The sequence below is a fragment of the Ammospiza nelsoni genome, chromosome 2 (genome assembly GCF_027579445.1).
Source record: "Ammospiza nelsoni isolate bAmmNel1 chromosome 2, bAmmNel1.pri, whole genome shotgun sequence".
Classification (NCBI taxonomy): Eukaryota; Metazoa; Chordata; class Aves; order Passeriformes; family Passerellidae; genus Ammospiza; species Ammospiza nelsoni.
Window position 1 is genome coordinate 95,369,000 of NC_080634.1, and position 18,803 is coordinate 95,387,802.

General features: G+C 38.4%; 1 protein-coding gene across 1 annotated transcript in view; it reads left to right on the top strand.

Moving 5' to 3' along the window:
• COL4A1 (collagen type IV alpha 1 chain) overlaps positions 1–18,803 on the top strand; it is a 122,143-nt gene that overhangs the window by 70,516 nt on the left and 32,824 nt on the right. The window contains exons 11-25 of the mRNA XM_059467172.1: positions 39–74; positions 1,967–2,008; positions 3,620–3,709; positions 4,307–4,342; positions 4,488–4,547; positions 6,686–6,730; positions 6,950–7,003; positions 7,469–7,510; positions 8,670–8,763; positions 9,422–9,457; positions 10,990–11,154; positions 13,018–13,113; positions 14,212–14,295; positions 15,049–15,119; positions 18,212–18,403. Of these exons, the coding sequence (XP_059323155.1) occupies positions 39–74; positions 1,967–2,008; positions 3,620–3,709; positions 4,307–4,342; positions 4,488–4,547; positions 6,686–6,730; positions 6,950–7,003; positions 7,469–7,510; positions 8,670–8,763; positions 9,422–9,457; positions 10,990–11,154; positions 13,018–13,113; positions 14,212–14,295; positions 15,049–15,119; positions 18,212–18,403 (1,143 nt within the window). The remainder of the gene's footprint in view (positions 1–38; positions 75–1,966; positions 2,009–3,619; positions 3,710–4,306; positions 4,343–4,487; positions 4,548–6,685; positions 6,731–6,949; positions 7,004–7,468; positions 7,511–8,669; positions 8,764–9,421; positions 9,458–10,989; positions 11,155–13,017; positions 13,114–14,211; positions 14,296–15,048; positions 15,120–18,211; positions 18,404–18,803) is intronic.

The following is an 18,803-nucleotide window of genomic DNA, read 5'->3' on the forward strand; positions in this document are numbered from 1 at the left end:
TATTCCACTTTAGTTTACTAAAATGTATTGTCTTGTAGGGTCCCCCAGGGCCACCAGGACTTCCAGGAGAGAAGGTAAGACTCTTTAATACAAATATTAAGTCCATTTGTTTATTTATTTTGCATACCAGATCTGCAAAACTCTGAAAACTAATGTCCTAAATGTGTGGGTTTTTTTTATACTTAGGGACCTATTTCTGTGTCTTAATGAACATCATAAAGAGAGATTTTTTACCCTTTTTTTTTTCAAATTGGTCTAGCCCTGTTATCTCACTTAATCAAATCAGTAGTAATTACAGCATTCTCTGCTTATTCAAATTAATTTTAAAGTGTCAACATTTTCACTAAGTGTTGGGTAAAAGAGCATATTGACCATAAAATTATTTGATGAATTTCAATCTGATTTTTCACCAGTTGATGTGACACAGGGCTTAAAAAACAGCAGGGGAGTTAAGACATGATTATTTATTTATTTCACACATGCATTTAAAATATATATTCTGTCTTTTATATTCTCCCTTAGCATCTGACCTCAGTACCTGGCAAAATAATGGAACAGTTTATATTAAGCGCCATCACGCAAAATTTACAAGATGGCCAGGGTATCAGACCCAGCCAGCACGGATTTAGGAGGGGTAGGTCATGTTTGACCAACCTGGTCACCTTTTATGACCAGGTAACCCGGCTAGTGGATGCAGGGAAGGCTGTAGATGTTGTTTACTTGGATTTCAGCAAGGCCTTCGACACTGTCTCCCACAGCATACTCCTAGACAAACTCGCAGGCCGTGGCTTGGACAGCAGCACTCTTTGCTGGGTTCAGAACTGGCTGCATGGCCGGGCCCAGAGAGTGGTGGTGAATGGTGCTGCATCCAGCTGGCGACCAGTCACCAGTGGTGTCCCTCAGGGGTCTGTGCTGGGGCCAGTTCTGTTTAATATTTTTATTGATGACATGGATGAGGGTTTAGAGTCCTTTATTAGCAAATTTGCAGACGACACTAAGCTGGGAACGTGTGTTGATCTGTTAGAGGGACAGAGGGCTTTGCAGAGGGACTTGGAACGATTGGATGGATGGGCAGAATCCAATGGGATGAAGTTCAATAAGTCCAAGTGCCGAGTCCTGCACTTTGGCCACAATAACCCTCTGCAATGATACAAGCTGGGGACGGTGTGGCTGGACAGTGCTCAGGTGGAAAGGGACCTGGGGGTGCTGGTTGACAGTCGGCTGAACATGAGCCAGCAGTGTGCCCAGGTGGCCAAGAAGGCCAATGGCATCCTGGCCAGTATCAGGAATGGTGTGGCCAGCAGGAGCAGGGAGGTCATTCTTCCCCTGTACTCAGAACTGGTGAGGCCTCACCTGGAGTATTGCGTCCAGTTCTGGGCCCCTCACTTTAGGAGGGACGTTGAGATGCTTGAGCGTGTCCAAAGGAGAGCAACAAGGCTGGTGAGGGGCTTGGAACACAAGCCATATGAAGAACGACTGAGGGAGCTGGGGGTGTTCAGCCTGGAGAAAAGGAGACTCAGGGGTGACCTTATCACTCTCTTCAACTTCCTGAAGGGTGGCTGTGGTGAGCTGGGGTCGGTCTCTTTCTCCGGGCAACAACAGACAGAACAAGAGGACACAGTCTCAAGCTGCGCCAAGGGAGATACAGGCTAGAATTAAGGAGGAAGTATTTTACAGAAAGAGTGGTCAAATACTGGAATCATCTACCCAGGGAGGTGGTGGAGTCACCATCCCTCAAAGAGTTTAAAAAAAGACTGGATGTGGCACTTGGTGCCATGATCTAGTTGAGGTGTTAGAACATGGGTTGAACTCGATGATCTTAAAGGTCTCTTCCAACCTAGAATTTCTGTGATTCTGTGATTCTGTGATTTGACAAGTACATAATACCTTCATATGTTCATCTGTATGTATGTATGCACTGCAAAAAAAAAAAAATTGACTAAGTGTGTGTAATTTACATTTTCAGGGCTACATGGGCTTGGGCTTTCAGGGTCCCAAAGGTGAAAAGGTAGGTCTCTAGTAAACTTCTAGAGAACAACTGTCAGAAATATTCTTGATACTTAGTTTTAAATGAAGAAAACTCATGAAATCAATCAATGGAGAAAATCAATGCCGCGATTTTTGGAAGACGTGAGTAAATCTGTAACTTACACCTAAATGAAAAGTCATGAGCAGCAACATTTTTTAATGTTGATGTTATACCTGACGTTAATTTAGGTCGCCATCCAGTTTTCCAACTGTGCCTGGAAAGCTGCTTTAATTTGCAGTGGGCAGATCTTGAAACATTTATTCTGTATATTAGGAATATTAGGACTCACCATGAGATTTTTAAAAAATCAATTTAGCTCTAAGGGATGAGATTTAATGTACTGTTCAGGATGATCAGAATTAATTGTCGTAGGACTCTAAAGCCTGTCTGCCTTATTTTGTTTTAGTCATGCACACATTTGAAGCAGATCTTTCAGTTGTCCCCTTTTATTGTGTTTTGACACAACCAGGAAGAGGTTTCAGAGCGCATAGAGTGGTTTACTTTTGAGTGAATCTAAGCCAAGAGATGTGCTCCAGGATCCCATTTATTCTCTTAATCAGCATCAAATGGGAGGTAATACATGTCAGCTTTAATCTGTCACCTCTCACTCTGAGAGGTCTAGGCTAAAGTGCCTTATGTTGTGTTTGTGGGAGCCAAGAACTGCATGCATTCAAGGGCTATTCAGTAAATTCATAATGTGTCTGAGCACTTCTCCAGAAGCTTTTCATGAGTGTCATTGACAGAGGGCTTTTGCAGTGTAAGTAAATTATATTACTTAGGTAGGATGTTTTTGTTTTTTGTTTGTTTTTTTTTTAAACCACCACCTTATTGATAGATTTTGAGTCAATATTCCTAATGGATAGATTTTTTGTGACATGACACATAGTTGAAATTAATTTGTTATCATGAAATTTATTGAAAAATGTTGGAAAAGGTGACATAGAAGTGTGTGGAGATTTCCTGGACTCGACAGGTTTGTCTTTAGCAAAAGATAAGTGGTATTGCTGTGCATTACTGCTTGACAGAAATTTATGGAGTCTGTTCAGAGGTGTTTTACTGTTAAAGATAGACCTTTTGCACTATAGAAGGAGGTGATGCTCAGACCCTGTAATGAACACATGCAGACTAAAAAAGTCATCCACAGTTATCATCTTGAAGTTGGCCTTTATGGACTTCCATAAAACTTTTGGAGCACTGTAAACTTGGGTAACTTTTTCCTTTAGCCATTGGCATTCTGTACCTGACCTCTTTCCTCCTAATTTCCTTCCTCCTGAAGGAGGCACTATAAAACTTAGGTGCCATTGTTGTAATTATTTGCATAAGTTTGTATTGGGTTAATCAGTCTTGATCTTAAGAGTAGATTCGGAGGTCTTTCTTCAGGGCAGTCTCTGTTGGTAACCAGTTACACAGTAGTGACTTCTGTAACCCTTTGTCTTGCTGATTTTGTTGAAAAAAGAATTTTTAAAGAAACCATCTAGCTATATTTTTTAAAAGCAAGTGCTAGTTCTCTTTAATGTTACTGATCTTAGGCATACTTGATCTCAGTGTCATTCTGTTTTCAATGGACAATTCTGGATTTGCTATTGACAGGGAGAACAAGGGGTAAGGGGCCCCCCAGGACCCCCAGGACCAGCACCTCATGTGAAAGAAAAAGGGAGTGAAATCATAAAGGGAGAAAAGGTGAGATACTAAATGATTAAACTTCTTGTACTTCTCATTAAAGTATAATCTATAGGAATTAGCAAATAGAAGTGACACAGGAAAAAGAAAATACAAAGTCACCTAGAGCAAAGTTTTCAAAAATTTCTGCCTGCTTTACTTTATGGAGGAGTTTTAATTTTCATTCTAGAAGTCTCTCTAAAAAATACACAATAGATGGTAAATGCATCAATAATTGCATAAATAGGTAAGCAGCAAATGACTTTCTGAGGAAGGAGGATTGGTGAGGATAGGATATTGTAAAATATTCAGAAGATTTGAATTAAGTAGCATATACTCAACTTTTCATACACACATTTGTGAAATCTTAGTGCTAATTAATGTTTCAATTACTGAATTAAGCAGTCAAAGCAATATATACTAGTAAAAAAAACTAGCTTAATGGATTCACATTTGACCTTTGTCTAAATTCTTGCATATCATACTATTAGGCATAGCTCTTGAAGTGGAGAACAGGATTAAATGTGCTTTTGCTGAAATGAAGAATTATTTACAACCTAAATGAATAATGTTTAAGTTTTTGTTTACTAATTTACATTTTTTTTATAATTTCATTAGGGTGATCCAGGTGAAAAGGGTGAACAGGGAATCCCAGTGAGTATTGAGTTATTTTTTTTACTACAATAAAAATTGTAAAGACTCTGATAATACCACTGAATATCTTTATACCTATTAGTTAAAAGCAAATTTGTTTTGGAATTTGGTAGTATTTTTAATCTCGTGACTATTTATTTTCCAGGGATTGCCAGGTTCAGGTTTCAAAGGAGACAAGGGTGAACCTGGGCAGCCTGGTCCACGTGTAAGTATACTCAATTTTATCAATATCATAATTGCAGTTAGTGTATGTTTCCGTTAGCTAACTAAACTTAGTAACCATTAGTTAAACAGCAAATTTGCTATATTTCAAACAAGCAAGTTTTGCTGTAGGACAGGTGTACAATCAAGGTAGTAGTAGCATACAGTAATGTTAGTATGTAATATTTCAGTTAACTAAGGACATTTAATAGTGGCTTGCAGTGCTGAAGGTGAAGGCAGAACTCACATTAAACCCAATTGAAGAAAGATGAAGTCAGCAGCCCCACATTGGGCGCAACAGAAGTCATTCCAGAGCAGAAGAAAATGCAAAGAAAAATAACCACTCTGTAGGAGTGCTAAATGGAACATGTTGAATTTATTTCAAATACTCTCATGTGCAGTTGACAAAATAAGCCTGCTTAGCCTCGGGGTAGAGATTTGTACAAAGAAAATGAAAGGAGCAAAAAATTCAGGTGACAGAAATCCTTTTGCTTGCTGGTTTCTAGCCTGGTTGTGGATGCTTGAGGATATAAGGTCTGTTACGTTTGTCTGATCTGACCCATATCATAGTCTCATCCATAGAACTTGCCCATGAGTCATGCTGTATCTTTCATAGCTGAGCAGGTAGCAAAACTGGACTTTTTTTTACATTCAAATGTATCTAAAGTATTCTAAGTAATTCTATGTTTCTTGAGGTGTGGGTCTTGATAAATGATTAGGCCCAGCACACCTATAGGCATTCACTTGTACTTCCATCTGAAAAAGAAAACTCTCCCTTTCTACTGTGTTTCAAAGTCAGATGTCCTATTAACTTTTCAGTAAAGTTATGTGTTGGGATTATTTTTCTATCATATATGTATTTTTACTCTTATTGTAAATGCAAGCTTGAACCTGGAGGAATGGAGATATGTTGGCTTAGAGCTTTTTGACGAAACCAGAGCATCTGAATTTATCAAAAGTACAATTTTCAGTATCTGAAGAGCTCCCTCAACTAAGTTTTATATATAGTTTTTCAGGAAATCATATCTACTTCTGAAATTAAGCTAAGCCTGAAAGATGATCAGATGTTACAATCTGATATTCTAGTTCAAACTAAACAATATAATTAATTCTGATTACAGAGTGTATTTGAAGACTCTCTTGACTTTGCAGATCAAAGTTTTAATTAATCATTAAAAACTACTTGTAACCCTTCATTATAAGAGACCATAGCTGCACACCTCAATGGGGGTAGCCTGTTCTCATTTGTGCTATCATTTATGTCCTTCAATTGCATTAAGACAATATCTTTATACCTAAACTGATGGGATTATTTTTAGACTGGATTATATGCACTGTTACTTTGTATATTAAGTGCCTACATTTCCTTGGGTTTATGGGACAAATTCGTATTGCTTATGCTACACATACAATCTAAGCACTGGGACACCAAATGAGAAGCAGCCACCAGAGGGTCAGGCTACAAGCTGATGTCCCAGTCCTTTTATGGTGCAGAGGAAAGAAAAATGCTGAAAAGTAGGTTTAATTTATCACATAGTTGTTGACTGCTTCAAGGGAATCTTATCCCCTCTGTGGGTTGACCCAGTGGGCTAATAGTTGTAATTTTACTCTGGAGGAAGGAATTTTGAATTTCTAGTGTATCATCTTCCTTATGATTTGAATTTCAGTTTGAGGGAAGAGAATTTACCACTACATGACCACACAGTCTGATAGAGGGCCACTCTCCAACCCTTCTGCTGAAACTGAACCACTAAATATCCATGCAAAAATGTCTTGTGAAGTTGAAGAGCCTATATATAGAAAGTCATTGTTGTGAAGGAAAAAGATGGATCTGGTTCCAGTTTCTTGTGCTGTAGATATATTTTGTCTAGAAGATTGTGTGACAGGGAAATCTGTGTTATTTCTGAATCTGGGAATGGATTTGCAGGATTTTATTTAACTTGGCATCTTGGAGGATGTGGGGTAATACAAGCACTAGGCATAGTCACCATTTGTACCCTCTGTTCTTTTAGCTGAATTAGCACACTTTGATTAATGCATTGCAATAGTGATAATTTTGTTCTAGTATTCCACCCACTGTGTTCAGAAATTGAATGTATGTGGGTTGTCTGTTAAAACAAAGTGGAACTTGGTGTTTTACAGGGCAAGCCTGGAAAAGATGGTGATCCAGGACTGAAAGGAGAACCTGTATGTATTTTACTCATTTTCCAGTACTGCTTCTTACATTCAAAACAAACAACTGTCTGTGTATTATAGATAGTTGATATTTTCTAGCCTTCTGAATTTTTTATTTGAAGTAGTTGCTTTCTGTGATTTGTGACTTTTAAAATTTTTAAACTTTGCTGCTGCTACAGCTAAGATCCACCTATATTTGTCTCTTCTGGTTTCACTGCCTTCTCCACACAGGGTTTGCCTGGAGGGTTTGGGATTCCAGGACGACCTGGGGAGCCTGGCACAAAGGTGAGTAGTAGCAGCTTTTGCTTCCCTTCACACAGATTGAGCTAACAGCTTTTGTGGTGTGTTCATTGATTGCATTAAGGCAGTGAATGCACATCAAGCAATATTAATTGAATGTTGCTTAGCTGTATCTTATCATTCAGAGACAGTGAAAAGTAAAAATGAAGATGTCCCCAATTTAGATCTCTTATCTGTGTTGTTTAATGCAGGCTTTATTTTCACAAGCTCTTTGTCCAGCCAGCATAGGTGTAAGTGTACTTCCCTAAAACCTCCAGTTTCTCTTCAAATAGTGCAAACCAGTACAGGCTTGCAAACTAATTACTACTGCTGGCTATTACAGCATTCCAGGTACTCACCATGTGGGTGTTGTTTAAATCTGTATCAAAGTATTCATTTGTTGAGGAAATCTGAATTTGTTGGCAAAAAAATCTGATCTGGATTTAAGACATAAATTTTATTTTGATTTAGGGTGACAAAGGGGACCGAGGTCTTCCAGGACCTCCAGGAAGAGTAAGTAAAATAAATTTTTATTTATTTTTAAACTTAAAATAAAATAAAAATAAATTTTGTGAAAGTCAGAGTGCTCAAACAATGAAGAAAAAAAGAGTTACTATGAATGCTCTGATCTTGTTCTCTTCAGTCATGTCCATATTTTTCCTTAATGGAAGCAAAAGTTGGGTGCAGTTCTTTAAAGTACATCTGAATTTTGGGAAAGGAACCCTCTTCAAGTGTTTTGGACTGTGAATATTATAAGCATTGGTATTCAATACACAGTAGCCAAAAGACAGTTCAAAAGAGTAAATCTGCCAGTTTTAGGGCTGTGGTTTAACCCAGTGGGAGCTAAGCACCAGACAGATGCTCACACACTCACTGTCCCTCCTCAGCATGGGATGGGAAGGAGAATAGGCAAAAGGTAAAATTCATTGGATAAGAACAAGTTATTAATAAAAATAAAGTTAGTAGTAGTAATAGTAGTAGTAGTAATCATGAAGGAATGGGAGATAGCAAGAAGAGACAGAGAGGAATAAAACCTGAGGAAGACAAGTGATGCACAGTGCAATTGCTCACCACTTGCTGACTAATGTCCACTGAGTCCCTGAGCAGAAATTGGCTCTTATACATAAGAAGTAACCAAGGGAACAATTTTTTAACACTTCAATTAAAAAATAGGGTTAGTCAGGATCAAATAGATTATTGGTGGCGCTGCTTCCCAGCTATGGCAACAAATGCCCAACATCTGCTAATTTGGTTTGGAAAATTGTGCATATCTCCTGAATACGGTATTGTAAATATTAGCATCCTATATATTGAGCTCAGATCAATGTTAGCAAAAATTGGCTAGATAATATTTTAAAAGGTAATGCAAACCTAATGCATCAGTTCTTAGACCATGTTAAGGTTTTCTGGCATCATTCTTTGTGAGGAAGATGCTATAAAAGCTCTCCACTTAATCCTTACATTGATATGAAAGTATTTGAGTAGAATAGGAAATACTTATTTTCTCTGGTAATTCCTCAGCAGCTGCAATCGTCACTTGCTGAAATGGCAAGTATAATCAAAACTGCTGAAAATTGTCAATAAAACTAAGATGGCCTCTGTACCATCAGATGAAGATGGGGGAGATATGATGGCTCAGTTGCATGTTTCTAGTCTTTGTCTTGTGATTTAGATGATAGATGCTGGACCAATAGATACCTTTGGTCAAAAAGGAGACCCTGGAGTTTCAGGTTTGCCTGGACTGAAAGGTCAAAAAGGTGAAAAAGGTATGTATTTTGTCGTGTATTTTTAATTGAGTTAGACTTCTAATTTTCTCACTAAAGGAAATTAAAATTGTACTGTCTGTGCTCAGGAGCTTTGTATGACAATGTAATGTTCCAGTTATTTAATTGTTTTCAGGTTATTCTATTTTCCAGTAGCTTGTAAGACACTTCTGGTTCTCAACGTAGCTAAGACTGTCTTTCAGTTGTAGATGTAAAAACGATAATCTGGGATCAGTTTTTATGGCAGCTAAATAATTCAGTGAGATTATATAAGAAGTATGGAAATCAACATGAATATAAGAAGTTAATTAATGCAGAAAATCTTGAGACTCCTTTGTAAAACTCAGTTGCTAATTTTTATCCTAAGATTGGCTTGCTTTTTTAAAAATGTCTTTAGTAAAGAGAAAAAATCAAGCATTTCCCTTCCCATTTTCCCCATTACAGATCTTAGCCAATTCAAGAAAAATTTCTGGGGAATTTGGCACACAGCAGGACCTTTTCTCTGAATGTATTTCTTGAAGATATATAGAGATTATTTAACTTCAGATTTGATTTTGAATGTGAATATGCATGAATATGAATTTCAATTATATCTCCTAAAAGTTCACTTTCACCTGCATTACAGAATTCATTAACTAATTGAAACCTTCTCTTTCTAAAGGCTTCCCTGGTGCACAAGGAATCCCAGGACCTCCAGGTATGAAATTATAACTACTGATTTTTTCACATTTGTCATGTGCTCTTGAGTGAAGAGTCCTGAGGGATATTCTCCTTAGCTCCTTTCAGTTACTGCCTGACTTTCTGAACACCCAAGCACTGACCTCCCCAGGGTCTAATCATCCCTGCAGGCCCTTCCTCTAGATTGCTTTTCTCAGGTCTCTGGTGTGATCCAGCCTTGTTCTTTCTGTTCTGCTCTGATAACTTCCTGCTGAAATTGGAAATGTAGAGTCCATCAGAGACATCCCAGAGAGTGTGACCCCATGGGGCAAGCAGAGTTGTTAGCTGGGAATGTGTGTGCGTGTGTGCACATACACCTGAGTGTGTGTGCTCATATCTTTGTCTGGCTATCACTTCAGCTCTCTATGTGTTTGTGTGAGTATAATAAAACAAGGTTTGTAGAAAGAAATAATACTGACTTGATCAAAGTCATTCCTGAAGGCATTCTGCTTTTTTGACTGTGTCACTTGGTCTATATAAAAGTTATTTCTTTTGCCTACAAATTTTGCCTTTTTCAGAGCCTTAATATCTTCCCATTCATGGTAACACTGCTTTTATGCATACAAGTACATGTACATGTGTTTGACCTAGACCATGACACTTGCTTCTTAAAAATTAGGCAAATCATCTCTGGAGACCTGACACTTCACACATCCTGCACTGATACTACCATTACCTTCCTTGCTTTCATTTTCTATCTTGGCAGTGAGCTAAATATGAAATTAATGTGAGTCAGGGTCAGATAGTTTCCAGGAAATTTTTCACAGGTCAGGGAGAAGATGCTATACACCACAGGCTGTAATGATAGCTCTTGTTCTGTAATTACCCTACAGAGATTGAGCTTTGTGTGACTTCTGTATCTTCCTGCAGTGTTGCAGATGGCTCAGAATGTTTTAATGGTGAAGTGTAATGATAAGTTGTGAGCTGGAAGTCATTAAAATATGAAGACCTGTGTGACTGTACAAATAGCTAAAAGGAGATCTTAAGCAGGGGTTTTGGTAGTTGTTTATCTGCTTCTTTTTATTGGCTACTTTCACTTATTATTCTTAAAAAGCATTTTCATTTTAGCATTCCTTTAATCTGCTAACATTGTTGAGTACTTATTTTTTGAAGTTATGAGACATGCCCTCCCTTTCTAGATGTGTTTTAGATTAGGTTTTTCATGAGGTGAGGAAGCGTGAAATAGTTTCTAGATGGAATAGCTAAGTTAACTCCAGTGTTGCTACTATTTACTACCCAGCAAAAGTGTGTCCAACTAAATCCCAGAAAAGCACTCTAATACAGATGAGGTGTGTTTGTTTAGGGACCAAACAGAAATGAGGTTCTCTCAGCTGTCGTGAGTGTACAAACCCCATTTTTTAATAAATCACCAATAATTAAAATTCAGTCCCTTTTTTCTTTCGCATTAACATTTTTCCATTTCTTTCTAAAACCCTGTGAAAGTTAATGTGTTGAAAATGCTGCTGTCTTTTCACTTGTCATTTTTACATATATGTTTTACTCTGTCCAAAGGTCGACCAGTTCCAGGCAGGGTAGGATCACCTGGTGTCCCTGGAGAGAGAGGTGAAAAAGGTGAAAAGGGTTCTCCTGGATTCCCTTCACCTGGAATCCCTGGAAGAGATGGTTTCCCAGGTCCTCCTGGTTTGCCTGGCCTACCAGGACCTCCAGGCAAAACAGGTAAGTAAAGCCCAAGGTTGCTTTTCACTTTGAGGACTCATAATGCACATTAAAAAAAGAAAAAAGAGACAGGATACATCTGTCATCAGGATGCATCTGTGTCATGGAAGAAACATATCTGAGTTGTTGATGAACCAATTAAAGCTGTTGCACAGTGTAGGGAGCCGCTTGTTTCCTTACTGGGAAAGCACAAGGATTCTTCGCTAAATAAATACTTCAAAAATGTCTACAAAATTCATTGTTAATTGTTAGAATATAACCAAACAATTGACCTTAATTCACATTAATTTGTTCTGTGTCGTATTGTGCCAATGTAGTGATATTTGTATATTTTCAATTAAAAATAGCAGATACTAATACTGTCCTTAGCATAAAAGGTGTTGTTCATTGTGATGATTTACAAGTCTGCAGTTGCAGTCTGTGTAACAGATTGACCAGGTGTGACAACTGCTGTGTGAGGTGCTAGTATGTCAGAAGATTTTATTTTAAAATAAAATTATCTTAGAGGAGAATGGGGTCATAGAAAGGCTTGGGTTGGAAGAAATGTTAAAGATCATCTGGTTCCAATCCCCCAACACAGGCAAGGATGCCACCTACTAGATCAGGGTAAACACCTGCTTTATGATATAAATGAAAAACCAGTAATGATGGAACAAGAAAATAATAGCATCAGTAGTAATAATAACAACATTACACATGTTTTTATTAGATTGTGATAAACGAATTTTAAAGAGAACAATGTTTTTGCTCTGCAATGAAGCAGTAGCCAAGTACATGTGGAAGTGGTCCATGCTAAATAGCTCCTTAAAACTAATGTTTTAAGTCATAGAAAACTTTTACTATAGGTGATACTGATATTGTGAGTTAAATTATCATTCCAACATCAGGAATGATATCCCTATTACAATGGTTAAGGTACTTTAAAGTTATTGAAGGAAACATTATTCTCTATGGAATTCCTAAACCAAAGGTACTTTGTTCAAAAACAGGGGAAGATTCCTGGTTGTTGCTGTGTTTGCCAGTGAAGCAGTGCAAAATCCAGCATGTAGAATATGGAATTAAGTAGCTAAATCTTACATTTTCCTAAAAAAATTCTATTTTTCATACAAATTATTGTCATTGTTTAATTCTGCTCTTTCCCCAGATACTTCTTTAGCCTTCTTCAAGTACATAATGGGGAGCGATTCCTTTTCATTTAACTGGTTTTTCAAACTTCACATTAGCATTTTGATTACTGGCTTTGGTCAAAATGATGTCATGCTATGTTGGGTCAGATCCTGCATCATATCATCAAACAGAACAAACACTGTTTGTATTCTTATATCAAACCTGAGAAATATTCTCATTTGTTACCTATTTCAGATCCTAACATATGAAGTTTGTTGTTTTCAGGAAGCTTGATCAGTGTGAAGAAGTTAAATAGATGTTGACAAGCTGCTCTTACCTACAAAGTTTCCTAAAATGTTGAAAAAGAGAAGTCAGGGTACAAAAAAACCTTCTTAATGAATCTCTCTGAACATCAATACTCTCCATTCTCTTCAGGGTCAAAACATCAGTTTTTCACCCATGATACTTTATCAAGCCAAAACTTAAATTGAAAATTGATTTTATGTTGAAATTGTTTGTAACCTTATTATGGCAGAGCCTGTCTTTACTCTGTAATTCTCAGGGTTTCTTAAGCAGTGTATATGGAATAAGAATACAGAATCCCAGTTAAATTTTTCCAAGTAAATCCAATAAAGGAGTAAAATGCTATCCTGAGTTACCACTTTTCATAGGTAACATTTCAGGTAAGATGTAAATGCAACCCTATAATGGAAACTTGCACTTCTCAAAACAATATTTATTGCAATTTCATTTCAGATGGAATTGACCAGTGCCAGCAAGGAGAACCTGGTGCACCAGGTAGTCCTGGACTTCCAGGGAGAGATGGATTTCCAGGAGAAATGGGAGAGAAAGGTAATAATATATTAAAATTATTGTATTCTTATGCTTAGTAGCCTGAAGATTGGGTATGTAAAGATGCTGAGCAAATTAGGTTGGATCCAGAGAAAGTGTGCTTAAAGTTAGTTAAATAGTTCATAGACATGGAAGATGTTTCTTGACTCTCTGGTGAGTAAAGAAGGATACTGTGTTTTGAATTGTGTGACACGAACTTCTCTTGGCCAGCTAAAGGATGGGCCAGGGCTGCAAGAGGGCTCAGTAGAGCCTTATGCCCTATGTAAATGGAGCTGCTCAAGGCAATTCAGGGTGTGAATTCTGAGATGCAGATTTAAAGAGGGGCAGATGAGTTGAGAATAAAAATGGTTTATGAATCATTGCCATGAGTATAATTGAAGATAAGATTTTAACACCTACAGACAACCTTAGGTTGGACATTAGGAAGAAGATCTTCACAGGAAGGGTGATTGGGTGTTGGAATGGGCTGCCCAGGGAGATGATGGAATCACTGTCCCTGGAGGTGTTTAAGAAAAGTCTGGATGTGGCACTGAGTTCCATGGACTATTGACATGGTGGTGTTTGGTCATAGGTTGGACTCAGTGATGGCAAAGATCTTTTCTGACCTAACTGTGGGATTCTGTGAATAGGACTGTCAACCATGTGTTTTAGCAGCATTGACTAAATGAACATTTATAAAAAAGAGATGCAAAAATTTACATGGTGGTTGCTCCTTTCCAATCTCATTCTGTTCACTGTTTTTGTGCAGAATTATAGTGACTATAGAAGTTATCATTTTTCTGCTTTAATAATTTTATTTTCTTTATACCTACTGAATATATTTATTTTATTCTTTTTGATCCTCTTCAACCTTGTCCCCTTTAACCATTATTTTAAATACTAACCCTGGAATAAAACTTATGTTGATTTTCATGCTATTCCTTTAAAAATTTAAAGAATTTTGAACATCAGCTTGCTGATATTTTCTCCTTGAAGCATGGAATTAGAAGCAGCAATTTATTTAAATATTAAATTGACATTTGCCCTGAATCCACCTGCTTGCAGTTGTCTTGAATCTTTTTGTTGTTATTCATGTCCTTTGTTGTTTTCTGTTTTCAGGTGACAAAGGTGAAGCCTGTGCCTTGTGTGATAAAGTAGGACCTCCTGGACTTCCAGGACCACAAGGGCCACCAGGTCCAGCAGGTAAAAACTCCTTAATAACCCAAGAATGAGCTATGTAGGCTAAATTCTAAATAATGCAGCAGAGATAAGAAAATTAATTACATTTTGTGCCACTAATCAAATTGCTTGTGAAACTAATGAAAAGACTAATGAAAGGAAGGTGACATATTCCTATTTTTGACCTAATTCCAAATTTCAAATACAATTAACTAGAATTACCAGGGAAGCAGAAACTGACCACAATGAAGGGTCTTTGCAAATTGCGGCCCAAATATTTTCACAATGAGATATAATGTGGGAACCATTTTCTTATGTGCTCAGGCTTGATAGTGACCCATACATTTGTTTCCAATTGCAGCACTAGATTCTGTGGCCCAAAAATAATTTTATTTTTGCTACCATATGAGAGCAGTGCTGCATGCCAAAAATTATATTAATTATATTATACCTAATGTTTGTTCTAATGCTGTTCAGAAAAATAAATGTGGTTTAGTTCATTTCAGTTCTGCATTCGTTACATGAATTGGTAAATTCATTGCTAAGTCAAATGAATCATCAGCTTCCAAGTTTATGAATGCGGGCGTGCAATGAAGTGCATGAATCAAGACAGCCTCTCTGGCTTTAGCAGCATTATGCTGGTATTACTGGGAATGAAATGAGACACTTTACAGGGGATCACAAAGAATTCACATTCAATGAACTGTGTAGTGTATTTTTTGCAATATATTGTATTTTATGTAATAAACTAAGCCATATTTTTGTCTTTCTGAAAAGGTTTTCCAGGACAAGCAGGTTTCAAGGGTGACAGAGGCTTACCTGGACTTGATGGCCTTCCAGGGGTGCCTGTAAGTAATGCCTTGCCAAATACTACATGTCCTGCTGGGCATGTGATCCAAACACATATGATGATCAGTGTATGACTGTAGTGTATCAGTGTGGTTGTGTAACAGTTCTCTTTAAAAACTACCCCCCCTCCCCCTCCCCAAAACAGTGCACTGATATGATAAAATTAGGGTCAATTATGCCCTATAAAATAATGTAGGGTTTGAACTGTAAGAGCTAAAAAAGAGCTGTCAGATATTGGTTATACTTCTGAGTTTATCCATCATAAGAACTCGGTGGGACACATGACCTTCTGCCTGAGCAAGCTAAGCAGTGGAGCTGGGTAAAGAGTAGGATATCTCAGGAAACAGGTGCAGGTATTCCCTGACCTTCTGAATTGTTCCAATAACATTTTGCTGGGTGCAGGTATTCCCTGACCTTCTGAATTGTTCCAATAACATTTTGCTGGTGAGTACAAATATATTGAGAGAGAGACAGTGCCATCTAGTGTGGTGTGTGCAATCCTATGTTAGCATGCAGCACATTGTGGCAGTTTTGCTGAATTTTGAATCATAGAATAGGATAAAATGCTGAGTTGGAAGGGGCTCATCAGGACTATTGGATCTGTGAAGAACATCCCAAACATCACACCATGGGCCTGAGAGAGTTGTTCAAATGCTTATTGAACTCGTTCAGGCTGTGACCACTTCCCTGGGGAGCCTGTTCCAGTGCTCAACCACCCTCTGGATGTAAATTTTGTTCCTGATATCCAGCCTAAACCTCCTCTGACTCAGCTTCATGCTGTTTCCTCAATTCCTGTCACTGTTGGCAAGAGAGATCAGTGCCTGTCTCTCCTCATCCCCTCATGCAGAAGTTGTAGACTGATATGAGGTCTCCCCTCATCTCCTCTTCTCCAGGCTGCACAAACCAAGTGGCACCAGCCATTCCTCATAAGGCTTCCCCTGCAGAATCTTCACCATTCTCATGGCCTTCCTCTGGATGCTTTCCAATAGTTTAATGTAATTTTTATTTTGTGGCACCAAAAACAGTATTCAAGGTGAAGCTGCCCTAGCTCAGGGCAGAATGGGACAATTCCCTCCCTTGCCCAGCTGGCCATGCTGTGCCTGATGCCCCCCAGACAGGGATGTCCCTCCTGGCTGTCAGGGCACTGCTGACTCATGTTCAACTTGCCATTGACCAGGAACCCCAGGTCCCTTTCCATGGCACTGCTCTGCAGCCTCTCATTCTTTGGTCTGTCCACACACTCAGGATTGCCCCATCCCAGGTGCAGAATCTGGCACTTGCCCTTGTGCTGGTGATTGCCCATCTCTCTGATTTGTTTCTCTCTGCAGGGCCTTTCTACCCCCTTGGGAGCTGACAGCTCCTCCCAATTTATTGTCACTGGCAAACTTACTTAGTATTCCTTCAAGTCCTGCATCCAGGTTGTTAATGAAGATTTGGGAAGTATCTGCAGTATGTTCTGGAAAACACAATTAGTAAATAAGAAAGTCAAATACTTTTGAAGAAATAAAGCAAAGCTGTGAAAGTGGGTAGCATCCTAATAAGATTACTTGTAAATTATGTTGAGGCAGCACAGCATGACTCTCAGTAAGGCCAAAAGCAGAACAGCTGTAAGTGTAGCACTTGTCTAAAATGTGACACAAATGACTCCTAGATGAGCAGTGTACTACCACAACTACATTTGACCTTGTCAGAATCCATTTAAGTGCCCCTATGGACACTGAGGTTTGCTGTGAAAACCTGCCTCAGCATACATGTTCCTGCAGCATAATGTGGGCTTTGACACCATTCCTAGTGTGAGTAGACTGAGTCTTCCCAGACCTCTTCTCCCCAAAGCTGTTTCCTTACAGCTGACCCTTTCTGACATAACTTCTCAGTGACATCCCTGTGCACTGACTTTATCACACACTGGAGTTATGTGAGCTCCCTCTATCACCAATGTGAGAGAGAGAAGTGAAAAAAGTAACTTCAGAAGTAAAAACCTTCAGAAGTAAAAACAACTAAACCTTCAGAATCAAAAAAAAACCCAAACCATTTGTGTGAATTCATTACTCAAGGAATCTCTTTCTCTCACTGAAGTATAAATAAAGCCTTGTTGCCTGAATTCAGCCAATGAAAGTTGACTAAGATTAATTCCTTATCTATTGCCACCTCAATAAATTGCATTACCCAGTGACTGAATGTATTATAATATGAATGGGATTCATGAAAGAAACAGTAGGAAAAAATGGAAGACATTCTAATGTATTTAAGCTTTTTTGCTGTCTGTCATTTGTTCTTGGCACATGTTTTGCCACACCTTTATATTTTACTTTCATTGCCTCATAAGTGCTATTCATATCTTTAATCAGACAAGGATTGGCTGCAGTTCTGAATGCTTTTAAGTTTGTTTTACTCTGCAAAGTTCAGCCAGGTGGTGATCCAGCATATAATTTAACTTGGAAGAACTACAATGGAGGCTGGCCTTGCAAGCTGACATTGTTTACAGCCATGCCAAAACATCAGAGTCTGATTCAGAATACTCCAGTGCTAATGAAGAGATTACCAATGACCATGTTCTGGTTCAGGTTGAAGTGGAGGGCACACATGAGCTGTACATAGTGGACATTGCCCATGAAGTTTGTGTTTTACTGCCCTGAGTCGCTAGAAATTACAGAGATTGTTCCCATAAGACAAGTTCAATCAAGTCCTAGAAAATATGTAGGGGAAAAATTGAAATTCTGGAAATCATGTAGGCATACCATTAGGTAGGTAGCTTCTTTCCAGGCGAGGTTACAAAACTATTTTCTGAGCACATGCATTATATTCTGATATTACCAACTGACTGGGTCAGCTGTTTAAAGTTGATGAATATTAATAACGATTGAACACATGTATTCACATCTGATGAATGTTATGAATAAACTACTCAAGGGAGAAGCTTTCTGCTTCCAAGACTGCTGTGTCTTGGAAAATATTCTCATTTGACCTTCTCAGTCATTGACTTCGTGGTTCCCTTAATTTGGATTTGCAGTTCAGTTTCTGCGGTTTGCTTTCTTTTATAGTTGAAGGGTTTGTAGGGCAATTGATGACATCTGAATTGATGAAATTTCAGGGTCCCCCCGGCACTCCAGGACTTATGGGCAGCCCTGGGCCAAAAGGAGAACCTGGAGATTTTACCTACGATTCTATCCTGAAAGGCGAAAAGGGAGATCCTGGTTTCCCAGGACAGCCAGGCATTCCTGGAAGGGAAGGAAGGCCAGGAAAAGATGGATTTCCAGGTCCCCCAGGTCCAAAAGGAGTAGCGGTATGTTTGTTTATGTTTTCATATTGTCCTACTGTGTGTTCATTTATGTTTACTTGCTGTGCTGCACATCCTGTCTTTCAGATCAGAATTCACATGCTTTTGTGCCCTATACATGCTTTATGTTTATTGGCCTGATTTATTTTTCAACATCTATTCTTTACCTTGAGTAGTACATTGTTCCTCAGAAGACGATTCCATTTTCACTGGAAGTAGTGAGGAAGACAGTTCTTCAACAACAGACTATTTCAAAGCTAGGTTTTTCAGACCATTTCTTTTTACATGTCATGCAAATAAGTAATCTGACTCAAATGCATTCAGTGTGGCTTGTTACTTTCAGGACTATAGAGAAAAGGTTCAAACATGGACAGTAGTTTTATTCCTTTCTGCCTTTCTCATAGCT